The following is a 26,719-nucleotide window of genomic DNA, read 5'->3' on the forward strand; positions in this document are numbered from 1 at the left end:
GAACAATTGTTTCAGCGTTGCTTTGCCTTTTATTGATCTTTCAGTGATGGATTTCCATGCACTTCTACAAGAAATTAAAATTGATTTCTAAATAGTGATTTTTTAGTACTAGTATATTAGGTCAAATAACTACTAGGTTGGATTAGTGATGAACAATTAGAATAGTTCACTCGGAATTACAGATTCAAATCTTGATATTGTCATTGTACATAAAAAAAATCAGTCCAGGTAGGCATAGATTCCTTCAAATACTTTATGACTCTCGTTTCATATGTGTTGTGAATTGTGTTTCCAGCCAATTACAACACTAATTCTAAACTGAGATAAGAAAATGTTGAAAGATTTCAAGTTAGCAGCCATAGAAATATGATGGATTAATCAAATAGTGACACATATACCATAAATGGTTAATGTGTTGAATCCAAAATCAAATCATTCTTAGCTAGACTTTATTTGCTTCTAGAAACACAGGTAGACCAAGTCCACCATATGCAAAAAATGATAGATTGAAGCATTTCATGAAAATGGTAACACAATGACTAATCAACCAACTTCAGTCTCTTCACCAACATGACAAAAATTTGACATTCCAAAATGATCAAATAAGAATATCATTGTTGTCTTAAAAAAATCATTGTCATAAGTAGAAAACTTTGTATTGTATGGATTTAGCAACAATAATGTGATATCTATGTTCAATAACAAAATTGGATCATATTGCAACTAAGTATCTTAACTCAACTTAATAAAAAAGAATATTATTGTTTAATTGAAATTGAAATAAAAATGAAAAAGATTATCCCAATTTGATTAAGGAACTTGTAGTAATTTGAAATTTATGTCGTGGTCGCATAATTATGCTTAACATGAAAAAATTTTATAAAAAAAAAACTTATCTCGTGATTCTAGTATTATGTGGATGATTTTCAAAATATATTAATTATTGAAAATATAATACAATAATACAATATATTTTTTTTGGAAATTTACATATTTAACACTATAAGAAAATCATAAAATAGAAACCAATTTTTAGAGGCCAAAATAAATAGTTGCAATAGTAACTAAATTAGAGACCATTTTAGAAACTAAAAAAAAATAGTTTCTAAATTAGTTTTTATTATTGTTAAATAGTTTCTAAATTGGTATCTAATTAGCAACCAAAGTTTTAACTACCAATTATTTAGTTTTAAAATTTGGTAGCAAAAACCTTGGTTGCTAATTAGATATCGATTTAGAAACTATTTAACAATAATAGAAACTAATTTAGAAACCAAAATTTTTTTAGTTTCTAAAATGGTCTCTAATTTAGTTACTATTGCAACTAATTATTTTAGTCTCTAAAAATTGGTTTCTATTTCATAATTGTCTTGTAGTGTAAAAATTGTTTTTTCTAAGTTAGTTTCTAAAAGTTATTTTAAATCTCAAATAAATATTTTTTTTTTTGGAAATTTACATATTTGAAAATTGTTTTTTCTAAGTTAGTTTCTAAAACTCATTTTAAATCTCAAATAAATAATCAATGGACTCACTTCAAAAAGGTAAATTTCTCTTACTAGCTTTTACTTTCCATTTACAATCTCAAATAAACAATTTTAGCTTTATTTTCAATTTGCGATTAGTATTTGTTGAAACAAAATAATTGAGAGATATAATCGAAAGAAACAAAATGTTTTAATCCTAAACCTTTTAGTTAAACGTGGTCAATATTTCTGTACATTTATAGCAATGTACTTTTTTCGTTAACCTTAAAAAACTTGTATATTTATTTCTTATTTTTTATCTGATCATTTATCAAGTAAATAAAAAATTTAAATGCAACTGAGTACATTTTTAAAAAAAAAATTGATAACTAAATAAAATAAATAAAAACTTTGATAATAAGGACAAAAATATAAGGATTAATTACCTCTAATTTTACTTTATCTTTCTATCACATCATATCACTTGTAATATTTATATATATTTTTTCATTAGGTGTTATTTAATACTTGAGGCATTTATCTATTGTTTTTCAAACCATTAAACTCTATTCCTAATCCAAAAGTATCCAACCAAAACATTTATGATATTAAATATTGGTATGTAATAAATATTCTGCGGTGTTAGTGCTATGTGCACAACATGCTAATATCCATATATTTTATAATTTATTAACACGAAAATGGCATTTGGAAACATTTTTTTGCACATTATCTTTCCAGGGTTAAGCAAGATCCAAATTATTTAGCAAAAGTGTTAATAAAAAATATCTTGAAATTTAAGTTTAATTCAATTTTACAATTTACATTTAGTTGATAAAATTTCTAACACAATTTTATCAATTTATACGTGAAACTATATAATTATAGATAATCTGATAACAATTAAAAAACTCTTAATATGATAGGTTATAAGTTACTCTGATACTATGATACTATTTTAAGAAGTGAATTTAATATTTTAAAGAAGTGAATTTAATGTTAACTTAATCTTAACAAGAAAATCGGATTAAAATGGTGTTTAAAGCAGAGTTGTTAGTGATTCATCTCTTGGAGTTATGCGTCATGATCCTCGCACAAGTGAATAGTGTGAATAGTCAAAGTTTATGAAGATTTGGTCAAGTCTAGAGAATGTTTCTAATCACTGGCATTATAACTCGCTGCCCTGTGCCTCACGACATGTTTTTTCACTCATTTCAGCTAAGACCAACCAAAGGACTTCTCATTTATTAAGCAAGCAGAGGCATTGAGACCAACTTTTCAGTGTTGAATTCGGTAATTCAAAAGCAAACAAAGGATGAGGATGAATGACACATGTTGTAATGCTGTTCTGATACGACCATTCAACACATCATTTTTTGTTTATACATTCCTTCCCTCCCAGGATAAGTGTTCATGATCATGAAAGCCAGTAGGGACTAGCCACTTCCAATTTTGACTGCTTTTATTTGATTATACTCATTATCGAAAATTTATGTTTCTATTTGAATGCACTAAAGAAATATGATACCCATTTAGATTAAATATGAAATACAAATGTGCGGGAAAATTAAGGGTTTTTGATCATGGGTTTATTTTTTTCTTTTTACTAAAATGGGGTCCGTTTAAAAAAAATTACAAATTTAGGCAAGTTGTGTCAATTTGGCACGACTTCATATGCACAAATCGTTCCAATTTGACACGACTCTGTCATGTCATACTGAAGTCGTACCAACTTGGCACGACTTTTGCCATGTCATATATTTTTTTTAAAAAAAAATTATTGTTTATATTTTGGGTAGTAAGTTATGTAATGTTAAAAATTAATTTGATACATAACTTTCTAAGAGTGTTAGTTTTAAGAAACAAAAAATTGGATAATCGTGTATGGATCATGTCCGCCGCCATTAAATATCAAAATATAAAAAAATTTGCATACATGAGACATTAAATATCAAAATATACTTTTTGGCTTGTGGGAAACCATGTCTGGCGGCAATGTCCTCAAGAGTTAATGACTCAAAGTTTAAATAAGTTGATTATCCAATTTTTTGTTCCTTAAAACTAACACTCTTAAAAAATTATGTATCAAATTAATTTTTAACATTACATAACTTACTACCCAATATATAAATAATAATAAAAATAAAAATTAAAAAAAATAAATATATATATATATATATATATGACGCGGCAGAAGTCGTGTCAAGTTGGCACGACTTTAGTATGACATGGCAGAAGTCGTACCAAGTTAGCACGACTTCAGTATGACAGGGCAGAAGTCGTGCCAAGTTGACACGACTTCAGTATGACATGGCAGAGTCGTGTCTAATTGTGACGATTTGTGCATATGAAGTCGTGCCAAATGGACACGACTTGCCTAAATTTGTAATTTTTTTAAACGGACCCTATTTTGATAAAAAGCAAAAAAAATAACCCCATCATAATCAAAATCCCAAAAATTAAATATGAAATATTTTGGGTTTTGATGGCATGGTGTAAAACTCAAGTCCAACAAAGGTGGAGAGTGAAGATGACATGTTGTTGATTCAAACATATACATGGGTTTGTTTTTCTAACTATGGGAAAGCACTTTCCACATTCCTAGACAAGTTAGGCAAACCACAAAAGATTTTGTGTGGAAAATGCAAAAGCTGGTTCCTTATGGAAGGAAATTAATTGTGGCGAATAATTTTATTTATTGTGTTTGAAAATTGTTGATTGAAGTAAAAGCGGGGCAAATCACAATCAGAATGTGTCTTGAAAACGGTATTTTCAAAGGGGAAGAGTTTTGATTCATACAATGAGCCAAATCCACAACACCTAACCAAGAAGTGGGAAACCAACTGTGACATCACTTTTTCCATCTCATGCTTCTCCTTTTCTTTATAAAAAGGATTTGGATTCAGCCTCCAATAACAAACCCCACCAAGTCACAAACCAATTCTCTTCTTTCTTTCTTTCTTTCTGTCCCTAAAACACAACACACACAACAACATAAGCAGAGAACAAACACACACAAAGGAACAAACAAGTTGAGAAACTAAGATGGAGAGCAGTGACACATACACCCCTGCTTCCTCTGCCCCACTTTCTCACTCCCCCACTTCCTCTTCTTCCTCACCACCACCTCCCACAGTTGTGATGACCCCTTGTGCTGCATGCAAGATTTTGAGGAGAAGATGTGCTGAGAAATGTGTTCTGGCACCTTATTTTCCTCCCACTGAACCTGCCAAGTTCACCATTGCTCACCGTGTCTTTGGTGCCAGCAACATCATCAAGTTCCTACAGGTACTGCTTAAAAAAACCATCACCAACACCAACAATTATCACCCTTTAAAATCTTACTTGTTTAATCCTTATATTAAAATCAAAAAACGTTTTTTCAAGATGTTTGTTTGTTTGTGCTGTCTGAAGTCAAGTTTCGATCTTGATTGTGTGTAAGATATTGCAGTACATGTTGATTAGCTTCTTCATGCATTATTAATTTCCACGAAATTAAGCAGATCATAGAGTTCCGACAAGATTTTCCTAAGGTCCACGATGAAAGGTGTTGGGAAACTCTCCACCCGACAAAGCATCCTCTGTACACACACAAATCAACAATTGGGTTACTGATACCTTCAGAAAAAATCTGTCTTTTTTCATTTTTTTTATTTGTGAAATAGAGATAACAAACATATAACATATTTCTACACATGATGTGTAAACAGATTTCTTTATAGATTCAAAACAGAAACTGCTTTATAAGAAGAAAACATGTTTGATCTTTATAAAAATGATTCCCTAATTCAGCAGAGAAACTGGAAAAGTAAACTGTACTAGAGACTAATCATGTCAAGCTCCTGACTTTAATTGTTTTTTCTAAGGTCAATGAGCATAGTGTTATAATGCCATAACAAATGCATTTTCAACCACCTAACTTTAGCAAATACCTAGAAGTGGGGTCTCAAAGCAGTGATATTTATTTAACAATCTTCTGTATTCCAAATCTTTGCCTTTAAAAAATATTGAGATCTAGAAGCAATCAACAAATACCTAATTCTAGAACCAATATATGCTTTTTTCTGATGTATTTGTCAAGGGTAGAAAAGCTTTTTCATTTTATCATCTGAAGTTTTTGTTGCATATACTTTTCAGGAACTTCCAGAGTCTCAGAGGGCTGATGCAGTGACCAGCATGGTTTATGAGGCTAGTTCAAGAATAAGAGACCCTGTTTATGGTTGTGCAGGAGCAATTTGCCAGCTCCAGAAGCAAGTGAATGAACTTCAAGCACAATTGGCAAAGTCACAAGCTGAGCTTGTCACCATGCAACTTCAGCAAGCCAATCTTGTGGCTCTAATTTGCATGGAGATGGCACAGAGTCCAGAGGAATCACCACAACAATCAGTGGACGATTTCATTTCAACTCCTCCTCACAGTGGTGGCTATCAAAGTGGCATGAACTTCTTTGAGGAGAACACTAGCCCAAACTCACTATGGGAGCCTCTTTGGACTTGAAGGAGAATCATATAAATTTTAATTCAATATATAACATATAGTATAAACATTCAGAAAATGTTCCAATGATTGTCTCCTAAGGAGAAGTTGAAGGAATCAATTAGAAGTAAATAAAAAATCTTAAGCTAATTTAATTCCATGCATGAGGAAAAGAATGTGATTGGTTCGTATGAAAAATGAACTGTTAGGAGATTTATTCACCTTGGTGACCAAGATCTCCAACTTGTTGTAACACCTAAGCAAAACATCATCATAGAAATAGTAGATGGTGTTTTATTCCATGTAATCTTTGAAGTTTAAGAGAAAGAAAATTGTTCTTCGAAGAATCTTCATTTACAGTGCTATTTTGAATTTTAATTTTTTTTTTTAGTTTCTACTATCAACTATATATAATCATCAAGATAAACACTATGTTTTGTGATTGTTCACTTCCTTGTCAAAATAGTAAATCTTCACCAATTTTGGCTTTGGATTCCTTATTTGGTTTCCATGATCTAATTTTTTTTTGTCAATCAATAGGGAACACTACACAACATAGAGATGCAAGACAACCACCAAGTAGAATACCTAGCCTCAACATGCTACCTAGCAACTAAAATACAATAAAAAAATGTTTATTGGTGTGATGATTAAGAATACGAGTTTCACTTTTGATAAGTTAATTGCTTGTTAATGATAAGCAAAGGGCAAAACATGTTCCTTTAATAGAAAAACTCATAACCAATGAGGGTAAACTTCCCTTAATAAACACAAAAATGGAAATAAACTTCTTCACAAATTAAAAGTTATTTTAATATAAGTAAAAATTATTTTTAAAAAATAATTTAAAAGGACCTTTACGAATTAATTTTAACGTATAAAAAAAGTTTTTTGTTCTTTTTTGGAAATGCTGATGAGGGAGTTTATATTCTTGTTTTGGTTACTGGTGTGTGTGTTTCTTTTTTTTAATAATATGTGTTGGTTGTGGTTAGCCAATAAACATCATCATTACAAGAAAATCAAAATCATCAAATATAAACTAATTTTAAGAGAACAAAATAATTAGTTGTAATAGTAACTAAACTAGAGACCATTTTAGAAACTAAAAAAAATTGGTTTTTGAATTAGTTTCTATTATTGTAAAATAGTTTCTAAATTGCTATTTAATTAACGACCAAAGTTTTAACTACCAATTATTTAGATTCTAAATTTAGTAGCAAAAACTTTAGTTACTAATTAGATATCAATTTAAAAACCATTTAACTAATTTAGAAACCAAACATTTATACCATTGCATATGTTGAAATAGAGAAAAACAAATTATTTAAAAAATGTTTGTTTCATTGTCAAGGTGATGACTAAGTCTCCTTCGATAGCTCTAATATTGATCCTATCTAAAAGAAATTAAAAAAAAAAATCAACAAGAAAAATCTCCTCAAGAAACATGGAAAAGTAAGAGGATGTGGTCCATAACATTGTCTCTATTATTAAAATATGGGATTATAACGATTTTTTTTCTTAGTAATTTTTTAGTATCAAGATATCAAGGTTAATATTCCTAACACTTTTAATATGTGCTCCTTAAGAAAAAAAAAACCTCTTCTATTTTGATGAAAATAATTTTCATTTGAAAACGATCTTCATTGTAGGATTTGTTGTCCTTGATCAACTATGACTCTACATCAATTATAAAATCAAACATTTTATCTTAAATTTGCCACATCTACAACACTATCACAAAAAAAGAAAAATCGATTATTTATAAATTTAAATAAAAAATAATTTATTCAGTGTGACTCCTAATTTCCCACCTTGATACAGTGATAAAAAAAACCTATATTCGAAATTTTAAATTAATGATAGTGATAATAACTAACACAAATAAATAAATAGCATGGTTAACATTTGTCTCAAGCTTAGGTTCAAAGTTTATAATAATTTATATAACAAATATATTGTAAGGTTAAAATATATTCAATGTGAAAATTATTATAAAGATACACATTTGATATGTGTTGTCACTATAGAAAAATCTTTTGAACGATCTTACAATTGGATGAGACAAATTGTCGACATTGAAACACAAATAAAAATGTTGCATTATTCAACAGCATTAAAAGAATGTTAGAAAATAGAAGCTAAAAAATAATTTCAATAAGAATGTCATCATAAATAGTTTATGCTTTTGTAAGGGAGAAAATAATTCACTTCGGTCTCAATTACTCTTCTTCAAAATAAGACTTCGCGTGTTCGATTCCAAAAAAGTTTGGAAGATTATTTAATGTTTAAATAAGTATTTGATAATGGCTTATAAAATTGATATTCATAAAGCATTTGACATTCTAAGTTATTGTCTAGTGAGAAATTTGTCAACTTCAATGAAAAATGATATATTAGATTTCAACGTGATTAAATTTTTTGGTATTAATACTCGTAGTAGTAAAGTTCTTTGTCATCTTCCTGTTAGATGAGAGTTTCCTTTACTAAATTGGGCAAAATTTAACACTGATGGGACCGCTAGGGTATCCTGGTCTTGCTACTTGTGGAAGTATTTTCCGTGTGAGTATGAGAGAGTTTATTGGTGCTTTCTCTGTGTTTCTTGAACTTCAAACTACTATGCTTGCTGAGTTTTATGAAGTTATACATGTTATGGAGGAAGCTCAAAAGATGGTGCTTACTAATGTCTGATTCTGTTTTGGTTTGTATTGCGTTTACTGTTATGACTAATGTTTCGTGAATGCTTCATAATCGATAAAATACTTGTCTTAATTGCTGTGGAAAAATCAGGTTTTGTGTTACTCATATTTTTCGTGAAGGAAAATCATATGCTGACAAGTTGGCTAACTTAGGGTTGTGAAGGAAATGCATGTGTTGATAAGTTGACTAATTTAGGATTTATTTACAAAGAACCATTTCATTGGTATAATAAGCTTTCATCTAGTATGTTCTTAAAATTCTTTATGAATATGTATAGTCTACTTATGTATCGTTTTTGTATACATATGAATTTTGGTATAGTATCCCATATTTTTGTATTTTCTTTCTTTTTTTTAATAATATTTTTTCATGTGATGACAAATGATTATTATTGTTTGAGGTGTCAGACTAGCTGAAATATCAAGTTGCACATTGATGTCTAACATAAAAGTTTTTATAAAAAAATAAAAAGTATTTGATAATATAATAAATATTATAATAATAACATATATTTATCTTAATTATTATATATGTATATTTATAAGATTTTCTTGTGTTTTTTTTACTGTTCGACCGAGATAAGACATATACCAGGATTAACATTTATACTAATTATATTTTTAATTCGTAATTTTCTAATTGAAAATTAGTATTGAAATATTTTAAAATATATAAATTTTGATTGTACGATGAGCACTAATTAAAAAACAACCGATAAAAAAAGTCAATATACTTAGATAACAAAACATAAAATTAGTTATAAGATTAATCATTATTTTTTTTAAAGTTAATAGATTGTATCGTGTAGATGTAGTTTCCTTAGATAAATTAAATATTTGGAAAAAAAGTTTAAAAATCATCACTTTATTTTATAGTGCTTTTATAATAAAAAAAACTATAAAAATGAAAAATGAATTTAACAAGACAATTCCAACAAGTAATAAAGTAATGCCAACAAGTTCCAGCACATCAAATTAGTTTGAAACTTTGAAATTGAGGGATGAAAAGTAAATTTTAAATTAAATAAAAGAAATACGAAATATTCGTTTGTCACTTTCACACTGCTAAAATTAGAAAGAGTGATAATAAAACAAAAACAAGGCACGTGCGAGTGCTGAGTTTCAGTGAGCTCTCACATGTGTCTCTCGGCCTTAAACGCGTTTCTTTGCGAATCTATTTTCAAATCACGTGCTACATACATGACCTGATTTTCCAGAAAATCATTATTAAATTTAAATATAAATAATTTTTATATTTAATAACTGTTCGGGTGTCAATAGTTCTAATATTAAAAATAATTTAAATATTTTTATTCTTTTAATATTTTGAAATTTTTTTTTTATAAATAAAGAAATTTGAACTTCAAAACACAATATTTTAAATACAGTAATTGAGTCGGATTTTTTTTCAACAAATTTGAAATTAAAATAGTAATTAAAAGACAAAATTTATCGATTTAAATTTTAACTTTTCAAATAATATTATTGCATATGCCGCGTTTACTATATTATATATATAAAAAAGCTAATTGATATTTTCAAATTAAAATGTTTAAGAATATGTATTTAATATTTTTTTAATAAAGTTTAATAAAGGAATAACTACATAGAATTATTTTTTAAAATAAAATATTATACTATAATAAAATAATAATTTATTTATATGTGAAGTTAATGCGATGGATGTCTAGGTATATTTTTTATAATTTAATTATGAATGCATATCACAAAGAAAACTTAAAAAATAAGTAGAATTTTGAAATGCATGTGCTATATTAAAAGAATCACATTTTCTGCTTTGTGTGGGAAAAGGAAACACGTTTCTTTTAGTTGACTCAAACGTGCTTCGTACAGGCTAAATCACGTCAGAATCCTGACCTATAAGTACTTTTAGTTTATTATATATTTTAATTAATTCTAAAAAAGTACTTAAAAGTGGGATTTTAAGACATGGAGTGTTCAAATTAAAAGGTTACAGCTTATGAACGCGTTGTCTAATTGCCAAAACTTTTATACTTTAAATTTTTTTTCAAAATCGTAATCCAAGTTTAAGTTTATTCTTATTAACATTAATCAGTTCATCATGTTATTACAAAGTAAACTTTAAGTCTAATTTAATTTCATAAAATCGACTTATGGAACGAGATTTACATCTAGTTATATACAATGAAATGTTCTAATTTTTAGTCGATGTGGGATCTCCAACACATGTAAATTGAGTTTAATAGAATAAAAATAATTACATAGTATTTGTTATAACCTTCTAACAAATACGGAAATATACATTATCACTTTTTTATAATACCAGCGAAAATAAATGTGCTTGTGTACGTCTATTCACATTTTTATTAAATTAAAAAAAAATTATAGTTTTATTATTTTTAAATAAATAATTAAAAATAATACCATTTAAATATCTATCAATATTGAGCGTGTGTAATTACATTAAAAAAATCATTAAATAAAAATCAATTTTATAGACAAAAAATAATTAGTTACTATAGTGATTAAATTAGAAACTATTTTAGAGACTAAAAAAATTATTAGTTTCTAAATTAGTTTATAATATTGATAAATGGTTTATAAATTGGTATCTAATTAGCTACCAATGTTTTAACTACCCATTATTTAGATTCTAAATTTGGTAGCAAAACTCTTGGTTGTTAATTAGATACCAATTTAGAAACTATTCAACAATATTATAAACTAATTTAAAAAACAATAATTTTTTTAGTTTCTAAAATGGTATCTAATTTAGTCACTATAGTAATTAATTATTTTTTGTCTCTAAAATTGGTTTCTATTTAGTGATTGTCTTGTAGTGTTAGGTTGACAAAATATCTACCAATACACAAATTCTAAACTACACATACGAAAAAAATTACAAATTAAGTTGTCAAAAATGTTTACCATACATGTTATAAATATTTACTGATTTTTCTTATCATGGTATAACCATATACTTAATTACTAGTATTTAGTGTGCAACATATTTACACAAAAAAATAAATCTAAAACCATGAATAGTCTCACTTAACTATAAGCTAAGATGAGACACACACCAAAAGTTCATTGGTTGTCCTTGGAAGTGTAGAACAAACATAAAACATGTTGAGAAACTTAACAAGGACAAGACAATGTTCATGATAACTCATACATGAACATGAACGTTGAGAGCTATAAGATTGTATTTGCACGTTCTTGTCAACTTTGAAGACAATTTAGTGATCATGCTTATGCTTGCATAGATCTTCCACCATTAATTGAACTACAAAACACATTCCCCTCTTTTGACTTGGATACCTAAATTGGCTTATTGTGCCCTAATAGAACAGAACGTGTTTCTTGCCATCTTCAAAAAAAATGGGAGCCATAGTTCTTCAAAGAAAGAATCAAACCTACTAAGGAAGGCCCCATATATAGTACTTTTTCACTATTTTTCAACCTATATATATTAATAACTTCCTTTTTTAAGGGTGTGAAAAAAATCCTTTTCCTTAATCTTGTTATCTTTAAAGTTCCACAAGTAGTGGTTCAATGATTTATGTACCCTTAGGAATAAGAAATTTTTTCTTCAAATGGTACACGAATATTTGTCAATAATCACTAAAAAAAAAATTATGAAATAAAAACTAAGTTTAGAAAAAAAAATAATTAATTGTTATAGTGACTAAATTAAATATTATTATAAAGATTAAAAAAAATTATAAATTAATTTTTATTATTATTAAATGGTTTCTAATTGATATATAATTAGCAACTAAGGTTTTTGTTACAATTGGTCGTTAAAATCTTGATAGTTAATTAGATACCAATTTAGAAATCATTTAACAATAATAAAAACTAATTTAGAAACAATTTTTTTTTAATGATATCTAATTTAGTTACTATCATAACTAATTATTTTTTTTTCTAAAATTAATTTTTATTTCATGATTTTCTTGTAGTGAATACTATAATATAATAATATATTATAAAAAATTATAAAGTTTTTATAATATATTTCTCTGTTTTTAGTCTGAATTTTTTAGACAGATTTTTACATATAATTCCACAAATTAATTATTACATCCTTTTAGAGAGTCAACCTTTTCTTATTATGAGTTATATATTTTTTTGACTTATTTTCAGGTCTTAAAGTAAGTTTTATATGTAATACAATTTCAACTTTCTAATCAATTAAATCTTTCACATGCCAATAATTGTAACAGCGTGCTTTTTTTAAAAGGAACAGAAACATTCTTCTTCACACCACAGTACCATTTTTTTTCTTTTTCTCTCTCTCCAATTATCTTCTCTCTCTTAATTTTTCTCCCAATTCTTCATCTATTTTAGAATCTGATCATACCACGCTGTAGCAGAGGAGTTAAGGAACATTTCTACCCGATCAGATTTTCAAACAGAGTAAGTTCATTTTTACTCTAAATATCCTTTGTTCTCTGTTTTTCCTTAGGATTTAGTCATCAATCTTGGTGGGGTCAGTTGAAAAGTTTAATCCTCTCAACTTATTCTATTATATACTGAATTTTTGTTCTGTTTGGATAATTTGCATTAGGCCTGTAAATCTTGAAGCTTATCCAAACGGTGGGGAATAAAATTCTAAAAGTTGCTTGGAAAGCAAGCAATTGAGGTAAGGGAAGCTAAATTTAATTTTTAATAGCACCCTAGGATAGAAGATCTGAATGCGGAAGGGACGTGGTCCCAATATTCAATTTTTCTTGCAGGGATGTTGTGTGTTTATATATATTGGGTTGTTTGTTTATATATTATTTAAATTTGTGGAAATATTCGGTTTTGATGATTTAGTATTAAAGTGTATTTTTTTTTTTATGTCAAATAGACTTTTGAATATTTTGGATCACTTTTTGAATTATATTGTATGACGAAATGGTATGGAATTGAATTCATACATTTGGGATAATGTATGAACTGATGTTAGTTGTGTATTAAATATTGATGTCGGGATAATGTATGGACTGATGTTTGTTGTGTATTAAGTATTGATGCCTATGTGGTAACAGAGATCTCCGAGCTTCACTGATGATCTAAGTCACATAGACTAAGATATCAGGTGGTGAGAAGCTGATGGGGGAGTTCATGCACACCGTGACATATGAGATGCACGGCTTGGGTTGTATTGAACTTACCCTGATCCTTTCTGTTGGATTCGCTGGTAATCTTTGGATCAGGTGTTAGTCTCTGGTAGGACTTACTTAATATGGGTCTTCCGGAAGACGTTGTTTGTTGAATATTCTGGATGTGTAGATCCATGTGAGATCTATGTGATTGTTTATTGTTGAGATTTGAAGAAAATTGAATAATTTGATAAATTGATCATGTAATTTGGTTTTCTCTTTGGATTTAAGTGTGTATATTATAAAATTCTATTTTTAGTCGCTTACCCTTGCTTTTCTTACTGTGTTTGAACTGCGATGACTGTACTATGTACCCGAGCAGATGACCATACAGGTGCAGGAGAACCTTAGAGGTTACAGAGTTTTATTTTGAGCTGTGAATATGTAAATATTTGTATTTCTATAAATCCTAATCATGTATTAGGAATATTTTGAAAAACTGTAAGCTTGTATAGAATTATGTAGAACCGGTATTGTAATAGTTATATGTAAATTATGGGGTGTTACAATAATCATTAGAAATCTCTTAGCATACAATTAAGAAAAATGGGTTACGTGTAATGTCGTAAAAAAATTATAATATTCGTACAATGTGAGCTGTCATAAAAGAAAAAAAAATGTGTAATATGTGAAATCCAATCATACTAGCTATAGTTAGTGGTAAGAAGGTGCGAGGAAGACGCTGTTGTTGAATTTAACATGATGAAAGCAAACAATTCAATAATACTTTCAATTAATTTTGGCTCGTTAAATCAAGTCCTTTGTTTCATCATCTTGTTATAAAGATAGTATTTTGTAAAAAAGATAATTATTCTTTTAGAGTTTAATATTATATTTTTTATCATATTTTTATATAGAGTGAAATTTCTACACTACTCATATCAATTCTATCGTGAAAATATATTACTAGAAAATTATTAAATAAAAATTAATTTTAAAAATAAAAAACAATTAGTGATTAATTAGATATTATTTTTAAATTTTAAAAACATTATTAGTTTTTAAAATAATTTTTTTTATTAATAAATTTTTAAATTATATCAAATTAATTAGTTAAAATTTTGATAGTTAATCAAATATCAATTTAGAAACTATTTTTTAGTAATAAAAAATATTTTTTAATATTAATAATTATTTTAGTTTATAAAATATTATTTAATTTATTTAATATAATAATTAATTATTTTTTAAAATTAATTATTATTTAATAAAATAATAATAATAATAAATAAGACTCGGTAGTATTAATGATATGATATTTCTAACAAATATATTATGATAAATATTTAATACATGTACTATCTTAAAAAATGAAATTTAAATCTAATTTAATATATTATAAAATAAAGTTTGCATTTCAGGAGTATATATTATATTTTTGGTCATATATATGTAGATGACATAAAATCTCAAATAAATATATGTTCTTCAAATTCATATTATTATTATTATAAAATACATAAAAATATGTACTAATAATAAAATTATTGATATTCTAATATTAATATAGTTGTATGATTTAATACATATGTGTGTGTATGATTTAATCAATATCTTCTACAATAATAATTAACAGTCAAGTACAGGATTGACTTTAAGTACTTAATAGTAAAATATAATCCGAGACTACATAATAAAATATTTTTAATACATTGTAGACATGAATATTTACACATCATAAACTTATTGTTTATAATTTATTGCAAGTATAATTTCTAAATAATTATTATGAAGTTTAATTTTACGTTTTATTAGCACAAATATTTTTTATATTCACAACCAATTAAAAATCATCTTATAAATGTATAGGTTTTAGAATAATTATTTTTAAAGTAACCAATTTACCATTAAATAACATTACTTAATTATTGGTATAAAAATATGATATAATGTATCTTAATTATACTAAAATGACCAACTTTAAAAATAAACGTGTCTTTCTTATTAGGTTAGGTCCGATGTTTAGTCATTTATGAATCGTTTTTTCGATTTGTTTATCTAACATTATGAAGGAACACAAGTTAATGAATCACAATCAATTAAATTTAATCATCCTTAATGACTCAATTAAGACAGAATCATGACTAGAAGTGGAGAGGTTATAATTTAGGCTATATATACTAGATTATGCTCTACAAAAACTATCATCTAATAAACAACACAATGAGTACTCACAACTTCTATTTTATATTATACTCATTATATTTTATGTTTTTATTGACTTGAGCGTCGTAACTCTCATTCCTAAAAGGATGAATCACTAAAACTTGAAGGAAGACCACTAAAAATTCATTCAAATGCTTATCGACTTCAAATTGGTTACAACACTCATCATTAATTATTTGTACAATATAGTTTTTGATAAAAAAAAAATTACATCATTCATGATCCTCTTTTTTCCTTCTATTTCTCTCTTTTTGACGTGCAAAATCAATGTAGATTAATTCTCAATCAACAATTAAGAGATAAACTACAAGATAATTAATTAGCCATTGACGAATATTAAACTTCCAAGTTCTCTGCTTTGTCATGGTGCATCCATCTAGAATGTACGAGTCAAATAACTGCACTGTTTTTCATTGGTCACTGGAAAATTTACATGTTTAAAATTCAATTTCAGGTATTTTAATCTAATATATACTTTAAGTGTACTGCATTTGATGTGCATATTTTATTAAAAGTGAAGAGATGCAACAGTTAAATTAGCCTAACTTTTGAAAATATTAAATGCTTTTGAGTACACGGTTTCGTAGTACAAAACATCACTATCACAAAAAACAATTGTAATTAATAATAATTAAGGATTACCTTACTTAGGAAAAAAAATTATTGCATAGTTAGTCAATTCATTCACGATTATTTCCAATCAAGGATACTGTTTTGGGAAAAATAAAATAAAATGAACAGGGAATAATAAGAAATATCTTATTTAATAAACTCCATATAAATTTGTATTGAAGAAACGTGAGTGGTGTTTATTAGTTTAGTATTATTTTAGTGATTTGTGCTTAGATACTATACTAGAAAAAATATCTGTTTAAAATGGATTAGTTTTGGAGTTTTTAAAATAATTTATAACCCATTTAAGTAACAATTTTATGAAAAAGAAGCACTTTGTTTTTAAATCGGTTTCTAATTAATTTTTTTAAATCGATTCTTCTCATAACGTTTAAATCAGTTTTGCTCTTATCTAATTTAAACAATAGTTTTATAAAATGCTTTTAGAAATAACCAACTAAAATTATATTTTTTTTCAAATGATTTTACCGTTATTTGTTTGTGTCTGAAACCTGAATAAAAAAAATATGATTATTTCCGGATACACTAAAGTTTATCCATATCAACAAAATATAAGGATAATATAAGGATAGTATGAAGGGGAAATTTGGACATAATCATATGAATTAAGAAAAAAAAATCATATTATTAAAACTTCATTCTTAAATGTTAAAAACAAAATAATTTTTTTTATAATAGCTTTTATGTTAGACAGATTATAAAATTTAAAATATCAATTATACTATTTATATTTCAAGTATTACACATCAAGTAACAACAATTATCTTAAAATCATACTATTTTACCATCAATATCAATAATAATAAAAAATTATTTTATTAATAAAAATGAGTGAAGACCTTCATTAATTTATTTAAAAATAAATAAATACTTATTTCCAACAAATTACAATCAAATAGTTATTTTTTTTTGCTTTCCATCATAGCCAAGACTCACCCAAATGTTACAATATACTTTTTGTCTTTTTTTAATTTATATATTTTGCTATCAAGGAGGAAAACACCTTAAATTCAGTAAATTCCAAGAAAAAATGACAAAAACAAAATGAAAAGAAACTCAAAATTAGAAAGTATAAATGTCAAATAAAAAATTAGTACCTAGCATGCATAGAAAAATATAATGTATATTTTGTCCACAACTCTAAATTAGAGAGGTTCTCAGAAGATTCCTACGAAATCCTTGTAATGAATAAAGATATTTTATACTCATGATTTTCTCTATAAATTAAACTTATATACAAATAGTCTCACTATGCTATTCTATGTTTTTATGATATTTTACCTAATCCAATGTACTTTTTTTTTAATATGTTAAGTGTGAAATATAGGAACACTTTTCACAAAAGTTAGCTTGTCTCCATTGACAATGCATTAATGTATTATACATGATTGACATCCTCATAGAATTTGTGGTCGAGATGAACCTATAAATGATAACCGAGCACATTTTAAGAATTTGGCTCAGTTACCACTTAAAGAAGCAGATTAACATAATCAAACTAATAGAAGGATTAATTCAATTATTCATCAGATTAGGGGTGATAATGTGAATTTATCTCTGGCAAAGGTTCACTTTGCGTAAAGAGTATGTACTGGTCGGTCCTGTATAAGAGGTAATTTGTGAATTTGCAAGATAGTCCGCATAAGAAATATTTTTAAAAAAATCATTAATTATAAAAAACATATTTCTATTGTTGAAAAATAAAAATAAAATTTTATTGTTGCAATTCATTCAATTAAGATAAAAATATGAATTCAAGTTCGAGGGTGTTTGAAAACTTGATTAAAAGTAATTAAAAGAAAATTACATTTATTTTCCTTATAAATGTATTAGAGTATCTTATCAAAGTTTTGTTACAAAATATTTTAATTAAGATGACTAATTGTTTAACTAAGTATCTTATTGAAATATTTTCTTTATATTATTAATTTTACTAACAAATTTCTAACAAATTTTAAATATAAGAGTTTACTTAAAACTAAATCTAGTATCACTCTTAATATTAACCCCTTTAGATGATTAAAATGAAACTTTATTTTTTTAGTACATTAAATTCAATCTTTAAAAATAAAACAAATTAAAAGTTACATTGCAATAATGAGTGAGTGGTGTATGCATGACAAACCTAAGCAAATCAACGGACTAAAATAGTTAATTTACTTCATATTTTTTTATAGGGGACTGCCTGCATTATCATCCCTAATCGGAATACCTTCGCAAAGTAGGTGTCGCCACACGTAATTCACTTCCCCTTAGTCATGATTCGATCTCTTGAACCCAATGGTCAAAAGGCTGAGTCTTGACCTAGACTGTTTCTTCCTACACCTCAATACATTCTTCTCTCACCTCCATAAATTTTCGAATTTTCAAAAATGTTCTTCTATAATATTTCAGATTACGTAATCCGGAAGTCATTTTTCAAATTTGTAATTAGCTTATGGATTACATAATCCAAAAACATTTTTTCAGATGCATGATTACTTTCCGGATTACATAATTCGGAAGTCTTATTTAGCTTATGGATTATGTAATCCAAAAGTATTTTTTCAAATGAGTTTCCGGATTACATAATATGAAAACTACTCTATGAACAGAAACAATCATCGACCTAATACCTCGGGTGGGTACAGTGGAAGGAGCCCATCAACATCCCTTTGTCGATGATATCAAGAAAGTTAAATTGCCCTCAAATGGAAAAGACTGTTTCTTCCTGCACCTCCAAAGGTTCTTCTGGCACCCCCATACACAACATGAAAATACATTTTTAACCTTCTTGTGTCACCCCCATAAAATAGCTTATGGATTATGTAATCCATACATGCATTTAAAAGAGACTTCCAACAGCAATTGGCCTGTAATCTTTAATGGAATCAGCACCCTGAACCTTTGGAATAAGAGATACCACATTACTGTTCATTCCAGGGAGAACCCAGTTTTGTTTAAAAACTGTTGAACAGCATTGCAAACATCTGTCCCAATAATTTCCCAGCAAGAATGATAGAAAACACCACCAAAACCATCAAGACCAGGAGCACTATTATCGTTAAGATTAAAAACAGCATTTTTAATTTCAGAAAAATTTGGACATTTAATCAACATCATATTCTCCTCAGAGGAAACCATCGTAGGAATATAAGTACCAATAAAATCTTCCATAGTATCAGTATCCAGAACATTAGAAATAGACTCAGCATAAAGATTTTTATAAAAATCCAAAATATGATCCTCAATGATTTTAGGATCCTCCGTAACCTCATTATCAATCCGTAAACGATGAATCCCACTAGAATTATTTCTCCTTTTGACCACCGCATGGAAAAAGCAGTATTTCGATCACCATCCTTGAACCATAACATCCTAGCCCTTTCTTTCCAAAACAAATATTGACAGTGAAGAGCATGATCAAGCTCCTCCTTAGCAATCTTTTCTTGACAGAGAAGTCCATCACTATCAGACAAACTAGCAATCTCTAAGCTTTTTTGAATACCAAGAAGGATGCCCTGCTTAAGAAGAACTCCATTATGAACATTACCAAAAGAATTTTTATTCCAGTCTCGGAGCTCAAGTTTCAACCTTTTTAACTTATGTTGCAAGAAAAACATAGGACAACCAACAACCTGATTAGCCCAAGAATCATGAATAAGCTTTAGACACGAAGTATCCTGAAGCCACATCGAAAAGAAACGAAAATTACTAACCTTCCGCAAAGAATTACTGGCAAGACTAGCAAGAATAGGGGAATGATCAGAACAATTTTTAACAAGAACCTGATAAGTACAAGATTCCCATTCATCCAGACACACTCCATTACATAAAGCCCTATCCAGTCTTCTGTGAATTCTATGCAACCCTCTCCTTCCGTTACACCAAGTATAATAAGATCCAGTAAAAGGCATACAAGAAAGATCATTAGTATTAATCCAGTCCAGGAATTCATTACAAGAAACCTGATTAGGAGCCACCCCCCCTTTACAGTCATCCGTCGAGAGCACAACATTAAAATCTCCCAGAATACACCAAGGCCCTGTGAAGAAACTAAGATCCCTCCATAAAAATCGTCTAGACAAGTATGTGTTAGCACCATAAACACATGCAAAGCTAAAACTTGTATCCTGCAGACAACAAGTTACAGAGATAAATTGATCATTAACCAATAAATTTTGGACAAGATTAGGAACCGACAAACACCAAAGCTTAGCAACTTTATTAACAATAGGAGACGTAGCCACCAAATGCATATTAACAGATTTGAAAAGGACGTCGAAAGCATTAGTGTACTGGGTTCAGCAAGAAAAACCAGGAGAGGTTTATGTAGGTTAAGTAAACTAAGCTACATCTCCACAGTTTTGTGGTTTCCCAATCCTCTGACATTCCAAAAAAATGAAGAGACCTTCATTGTAACGTTGTAGAGAGAACTGCCTTAGCAGTTTTCCTGGATTTACCAGTCCCCTTAGGTGGTCTCCCTGATTTTCTTTTAGTGCGAACTGTTTCCTCCCCATTATCACTGTCATCCTCCTCCATGTCATTAGAGTCAGCCCAAAATTTTGAAACAACCTGATTTTCAATATGATCAGAATTAATTCCAACAATGGTAGGCAGAATAGTTGACGCTCCAATATGAGAATCACCTCCCACATCTGTAGTTTCCAAACCATCAAGAGAAGAAAAGTGATTTTGAAGGACCAACGATATTGCTTTAACATCCCCAAGATATGTAGCCTTCCGAGGGGAGGTATGAGGCGATTGAGATGGTACAGTCACAATAGCAGAGACCTCCACATTAGGAACTGGTGCATTAGTATCCGCATGTGATTTAACCTTCCGAGGAGAGGTAGTACGCAACGGAGATGGTACAATCACAGGAACACATACCTCCACATGATGATCATCAATAAAAGTTGTTGAATTTGACTCTGAGTCCTTAGCTTGCATAACAGCAAGTGAATCCAAAGTGGGAGTGGACAACCCCTGCTTGGGTGAGGACCTATCATGATCTGAAGCATCCTCAAGAGGAGGCATATCTGCAAAATAATCCTCCCCTCCACCTGTTTCGTCAACTTTCAACTTATCAATAAGGCCTTCCACGAGTTTTGTCTCTGGATCTTTTTTTCTATATTCTTTACGTTGTTTAGGAATCACGGTCCTCCCTTGGTCCCGTTAATCAGAAGATGCCTTCTGAGAAGGTTTATGTTGAGGCCCAAGAACACGACCCTGGTCATGGATCGCCCGACACTGAGCAAGCTCGTGCCCAATCATCTTACAATGAGAGTAATGGAGGGAGCCATTCATATTCCACACCAGCTACAAAAGCAAAGTCTGGACGTTCAACCAAAAGTTGATCGGAGAGAGGGGACAGTAGATCAATATCCACCAACACTCTAGCAAACATACCCCTATTCTTTCTCATAGTATGCTCATTCAAAGACAAAGGAGCACCAAGGCCTCTAACAATGGAATATATTGTCTTTGGTTTCCAATACTCCAAAGGCAATTGGTAGATTCTAACCCATGTCTGAGCTTTGGTACTCTTCATGGTACCTGGGACAAAGTCTTTTGTCCAGGCAAACAATCTCAATAAACCAGGAGATAACTTCAGCGAACCCATCCCGAGGGCCCATTGCATGTCTTCTATATAAGCGAACTCAAACTCATAGAAACCCTTTCCAAGAGGAATTGCTTTCCATGGTCCAAGAGCTTTCCACGCCGGCTGCAACTTTTTAGTTAAATCCAGGTGTGTAAGAGGTTTATCCCCCTTAGATAGAATAAGCCGACCATGGAGATGGGTTTTGCAATCCTCAAGACCAGCCAAGTAATCTGCCTCATCAATCCGAACAGCAATCATGTCACCCGTAATACAAGGAGTAGGTAGCTGGGACAAAGGAATGTCACATGTATTTTCCAAAGCCTGAGCAAAAGTCTTCCTTTGACCGGATATAATATTTTTTTTTATTAGGACATACTTCCCGATCCATCAAACAAGGCCATGGTATGAGAAAACCCGCAAAACCCTCCGTCATTTTAGAAGGCTAATAAGTTGTCACCAAGAACTTCCACAAGAACACGGAGCACCGCGCGAGCCAACCACTCCACCGCCACAAGAGCCACCCTCTTCACCAGACCTGCAGACGCCGCGCACCAGCCCAGCAACCACCGCGATCCGTCGCCCAGGCGCCGTCGCACAAACGAAAACCGCCCGCTGCCCACGCCGCCGCACCGGACTCTAGCACCGCACCGCGTCGTCGTCCTGTAGCTCCGTCGTGCCGCACCTTCAGCTATTCCGCTGATGAAGTGAGGCAATTTGACTTTGAAAGCAAACCAAAAACCCAATTCTGACGAACCAGAGCCACGCCAATCTAGAACCCTCTCCCCCTTCGACCACCCAACAAATATCTCCACGAAAGCTTTATCCGTGCAGGAAAAACCTGCGCGAGAATTAAATGACCCGTGAAGGAGTTGGCGTGCGAGAATGGAAGAAAGAGCGGAAAGTGCAGATCCAAGCCAAAAGCAACACAAAGTTTAAGATTATTTCTAAGATACTGGCGGATAGGCTTGCACTTGTGGCTACTAGAATCATTTCTTCTAATCAATATGGATTTGTGCAGGGTAGACAGATTCAGGATTGCATTGGTATTGCTTCTGAAGCTATTAACATGCTTTCTAAAAAGGTTAAAGGAGGTAATGTGGCTTACAAAGTTGATATTCATAAAGCTTTTGACACTCTGAGTTGGAAGTTCTTATTATTAGTTTTAAAACGCTTTGGTTTTCACCCCTCATTTGTCGGTTGGATTAGTACAATTCTCCGTTCAGCTATGTTTTCTATAAGAATAAGTGGTAGTTTGGTGGGTTTTTTTTCCTTGCAGTCGAGGGGTAAGACAAGGTGATCCATTGTCTCCTTTACTTTTCTGTCTTGCAGAGGAAGTTCTTAGTACAGGTCTCTCTAAGCTTGTGAATGATAAGAAGATTTTAAATATGGTCAGTCCGCAAGGTTATCTCACTCCCTCTCATATTTTGTATGTTGGTGACATATTTATTTTTTGTAGGGGGGATATTAAGTCTCTTAGAAATTTGAGTTCTTTTCTTAAAACATATGGTGATTTTTCTGGTCAATATATTAATAACTCTAAAAGTAGTTTCTTCACCATGGATAATTCTCCAAGATTTGTCACCAAAATTCAAAATATTCTTTCTTGTAATCATGGTTGTTTGCTTTTCAATTATTTAGGAGTGCCTATCTTTGTTGGTGCTCCAAAGTGTCGGTTTCTTCAACCTTTGGCTGATAAAGTTAAATTGAAGCTAGCATCTTGGAAAGGTAAATCTCTTAGCATGATGGGTCGAATTCAGCTGGTCAATACAGTGATTACTGGATCTCTAGCTTATAGTTTTAATATGTATAAGTGGCCTGTTTCACTTATTAAGCAAGTTGAGCAGTGGTGTCGGAATTTTATTTGAACTGGTGATATTTTGAAAAAAGGTATTGCTACCGTTAATTGGGGGTAAATTTGTTCACCTCTTGAGGATGGAGGCTTGAATATTATTAATCTTCATCATGAAAATAATGCATATCTTCTTAAGCTTGCTTGGAACTTTGCTTATAGCGACAAACCTTGGTCTTTACTCTTGAAAGCTAGGGTTCTTAAATCAAAATATGAATTTAGAACGGTTTATAGATCTTCCTCTCTCTGGCCTGGAATTAAGCAATTTTATTCTACCATACTTGACTATACTTCTTGGACTGTTGGTACAGGTTCTTTTATTAATTTCTGGAATGATAAATGGTGCTCTACTACTTCTTTAGCAAATATTGCAGGGTTATCTGATGGTGTTAGCATTCTGGATACAGTCTCTCAATTTTGGACAGGTTGTGATTGGAATATTCCATTCTCTTTACAGCAGATGCCTCATTTTTTTAATCATATCATGATTAGAGAGGAACAGGATATTCCTAATTGGATTCTAAATGAGTCTGATCGTTTCACTCTTAAATCGGCTAGGACTTTTTTCTTGGAACCAGGAGTTCCAGGTGGTTGGGGTAAATTCATTTGGTCTTCATCTATTCCGCCTTCCAAAACTCTAGTACTCTAGAAATTTTTTCATGGGCGACTTCCTACTGATCAACATATTTAGAATAAGGGTTTGCATATATGTTCTATGTGTTCGCTTTGTGAAAAGCAAGAGGAATCTATTCAAAATCTATTTTTTGAATGTTCTAACGCATTGCATATTTGGAGTTGGGTACGATAAATTTTTCTTACTTCTCATTTCTCTAATAAGGATTATCTACTTTCTTTTATTAAGAGTGATGGTAGTCCTTTGGTTAAATTGATTAAGCTTGCGGTGATAACCTTTTCTATATGAATGATATGGCGTATGAGGAATTATGTTAGATTTCAGGATAAGATTGGGGTTTCTAAGGCTATTTCGATAATTAAAGATTTAACTTGTCTAGTGGGAAATTCGTCTAAAGCTTCAATGAAGAATGATATGTTGGACTTCAACGTGATTAAGTTTTTCGGTATTAAGACTCGTAGTGGTAAAGTTCTTCGTCCTCTTCCTATTAGATGGAAATTTCCTTCACCAGGCTGGGTCAAAATTAATACTGATGGGGCTGCTAGGGGGTATCCTGGTCTTGCTACTTGTGGAGGTATTTTTCGTGGGAGTATGGGAGAATTTATTGGTGCTTTTTCAGCGTTTCTTGAAGTTCAAACTGCTTTGGTTGCTGAGTTTTATGGAGTTATACATGCTATGGAGGAAGCTCAAAAAATGGGACTTACTAATGTCTGGCTTGAATGTGATTCTGCCTTGGTTTGTTCTGCGTTTACGGCTAGGACTAATGTTCCGTGGATGCTTCAGAATCGATGGAATACTTGTCTTAATTTTTGTGGACAATCAGGTTTAGGGTAACTCATATTTTTCGTGAAGGGAATGCATGTGCTGATAAGTTGGCTAATTTAGGATTTATTCATAGAGAATCATTTCATTGGTATAATAGACTCCTAGCTAGTCTGTTCTTAGAATTCTTTATGAATAGGTATAATCTACCTATGTATCTTTTGTGTTAACATATGGGTTTTGGTCTAGTCCCCCCATATTTTTGTATTTTCTTTCTTTTTTCTTTTTTTTTAATAATATTTTTTTTTTCATGTGATGACAGATGATTGTTGTTACTTGAGGTGTCAGCTTAGCTAAGATGTCAAGTTGCATAGTGATGCCTAACACTAAAACTTTAATTAAAAAAAAAAAGACTTCCAAATTATGTAATCCGGAAGCTAAAAAAAACTTCCAGATTATATAATTCGGAAACTAATCATGCATCTGAAAAAATACTTTCAGATTATGTAATCCGGAAGTTAATTGTGAATTTAAAAAAAGACTTCCGAATTATGTAATCCAAAATATTACAGAGAGATATTTTTATAAATATGAAAATGTATGGAGGTGAAAAAAAAGAATATATGGAGGTGCAGGAAGAAACAGGCAATGGAAAACTATCAATGATATACGATGAAACTACAGACCCAGGCCAACACAATGATATCTACGAGTTTGTGTATCATTTTTCCACCTCACTGAAAGAAAAATTCTTTATAATATAAAATTTGCTACTAATTATTTTTAGCGATAAAATCATGTATGAGAGAAACAGCGAAAGAGGATAAAAATATTTGATTGAGGTCAACTCTTTATAGATGAAAACTGTTTACGAGTTTGTATTTCTGTTAGTAACTAAAATCATGATTGATTTAACGCTACATCTGATTTGGAAAATAGAAGTTTTTTCTTTGGAAAATAGAAACATAATTCAGTTAAGATATGAATACTATTGTTAATTTGTTGTTGATGAAACCAACAACGCAAAGTAATGTGTGTTGTAGTAATTCAAAAAAACACTCCATTATTACTAACTGTAACTCCTTATTAATAGAAAAAAATTGATCTTATTATTGTACTTTGTTATTTTTATCGGTGTTATTATTATTGTCGTCATCTTAATCGTTGTACCTTTTTTTTTCTAATAAACTCTTGAAGAAGAAGAAAATGAAGAGAAAAAATTCGTTTTAAAAATTTCATTCTAGAAGTTATCATATATGTTTAGAGAATTTTATTTTGAAAAATCTTTTTTGGAGAACTTATTTTATAACACAAAACATGC

At 29.8% G+C, this 26,719-nt stretch overlaps 2 protein-coding genes and 1 long non-coding RNA gene across 3 annotated transcripts; 2 read left to right on the plus strand and 1 right to left on the minus strand.

The window, feature by feature from the left end:
* The first annotated feature begins 4,374 nt into the window (after positions 1–4,374).
* LOC137829828 (LOB domain-containing protein 1) lies at positions 4,375–6,286 on the plus strand. The gene is made up of 2 exons (XM_068636787.2): positions 4,375–4,751; positions 5,601–6,286. The coding sequence occupies exons 1-2, from the start codon at positions 4,509–4,511 to the stop codon at positions 5,958–5,960; spliced, it is 603 nt and encodes a 200-aa protein (XP_068492888.1). The 5' UTR covers positions 4,375–4,508; the 3' UTR covers positions 5,961–6,286.
* A 6,634-nt stretch (positions 6,287–12,920) lies between these two features.
* LOC137829941 (uncharacterized) lies at positions 12,921–14,264 on the plus strand. The gene is made up of 3 exons (XR_011084114.2): positions 12,921–13,039; positions 13,191–13,265; positions 14,093–14,264. It is a non-coding gene; the product is annotated as an uncharacterized LOC137829941 (long non-coding RNA).
* A 7,562-nt stretch (positions 14,265–21,826) lies between these two features.
* Positions 21,827–22,411, minus strand: LOC137823051 (uncharacterized). The gene has a single exon (XM_068628165.1). It carries the CDS (start codon positions 22,409–22,411, stop codon positions 21,827–21,829), a length of 585 nt encoding a protein of 194 aa, XP_068484266.1.
* Between the last annotated feature and the right edge of the window lie 4,308 nt (positions 22,412–26,719).

Source organism: Phaseolus vulgaris, chromosome 11 (genome assembly GCF_051622355.1).
Source record: "Phaseolus vulgaris cultivar YP4 chromosome 11, ASM5162235v1, whole genome shotgun sequence".
Lineage (NCBI taxonomy): Eukaryota > Viridiplantae > Streptophyta > Magnoliopsida > Fabales > Fabaceae > Phaseolus > Phaseolus vulgaris.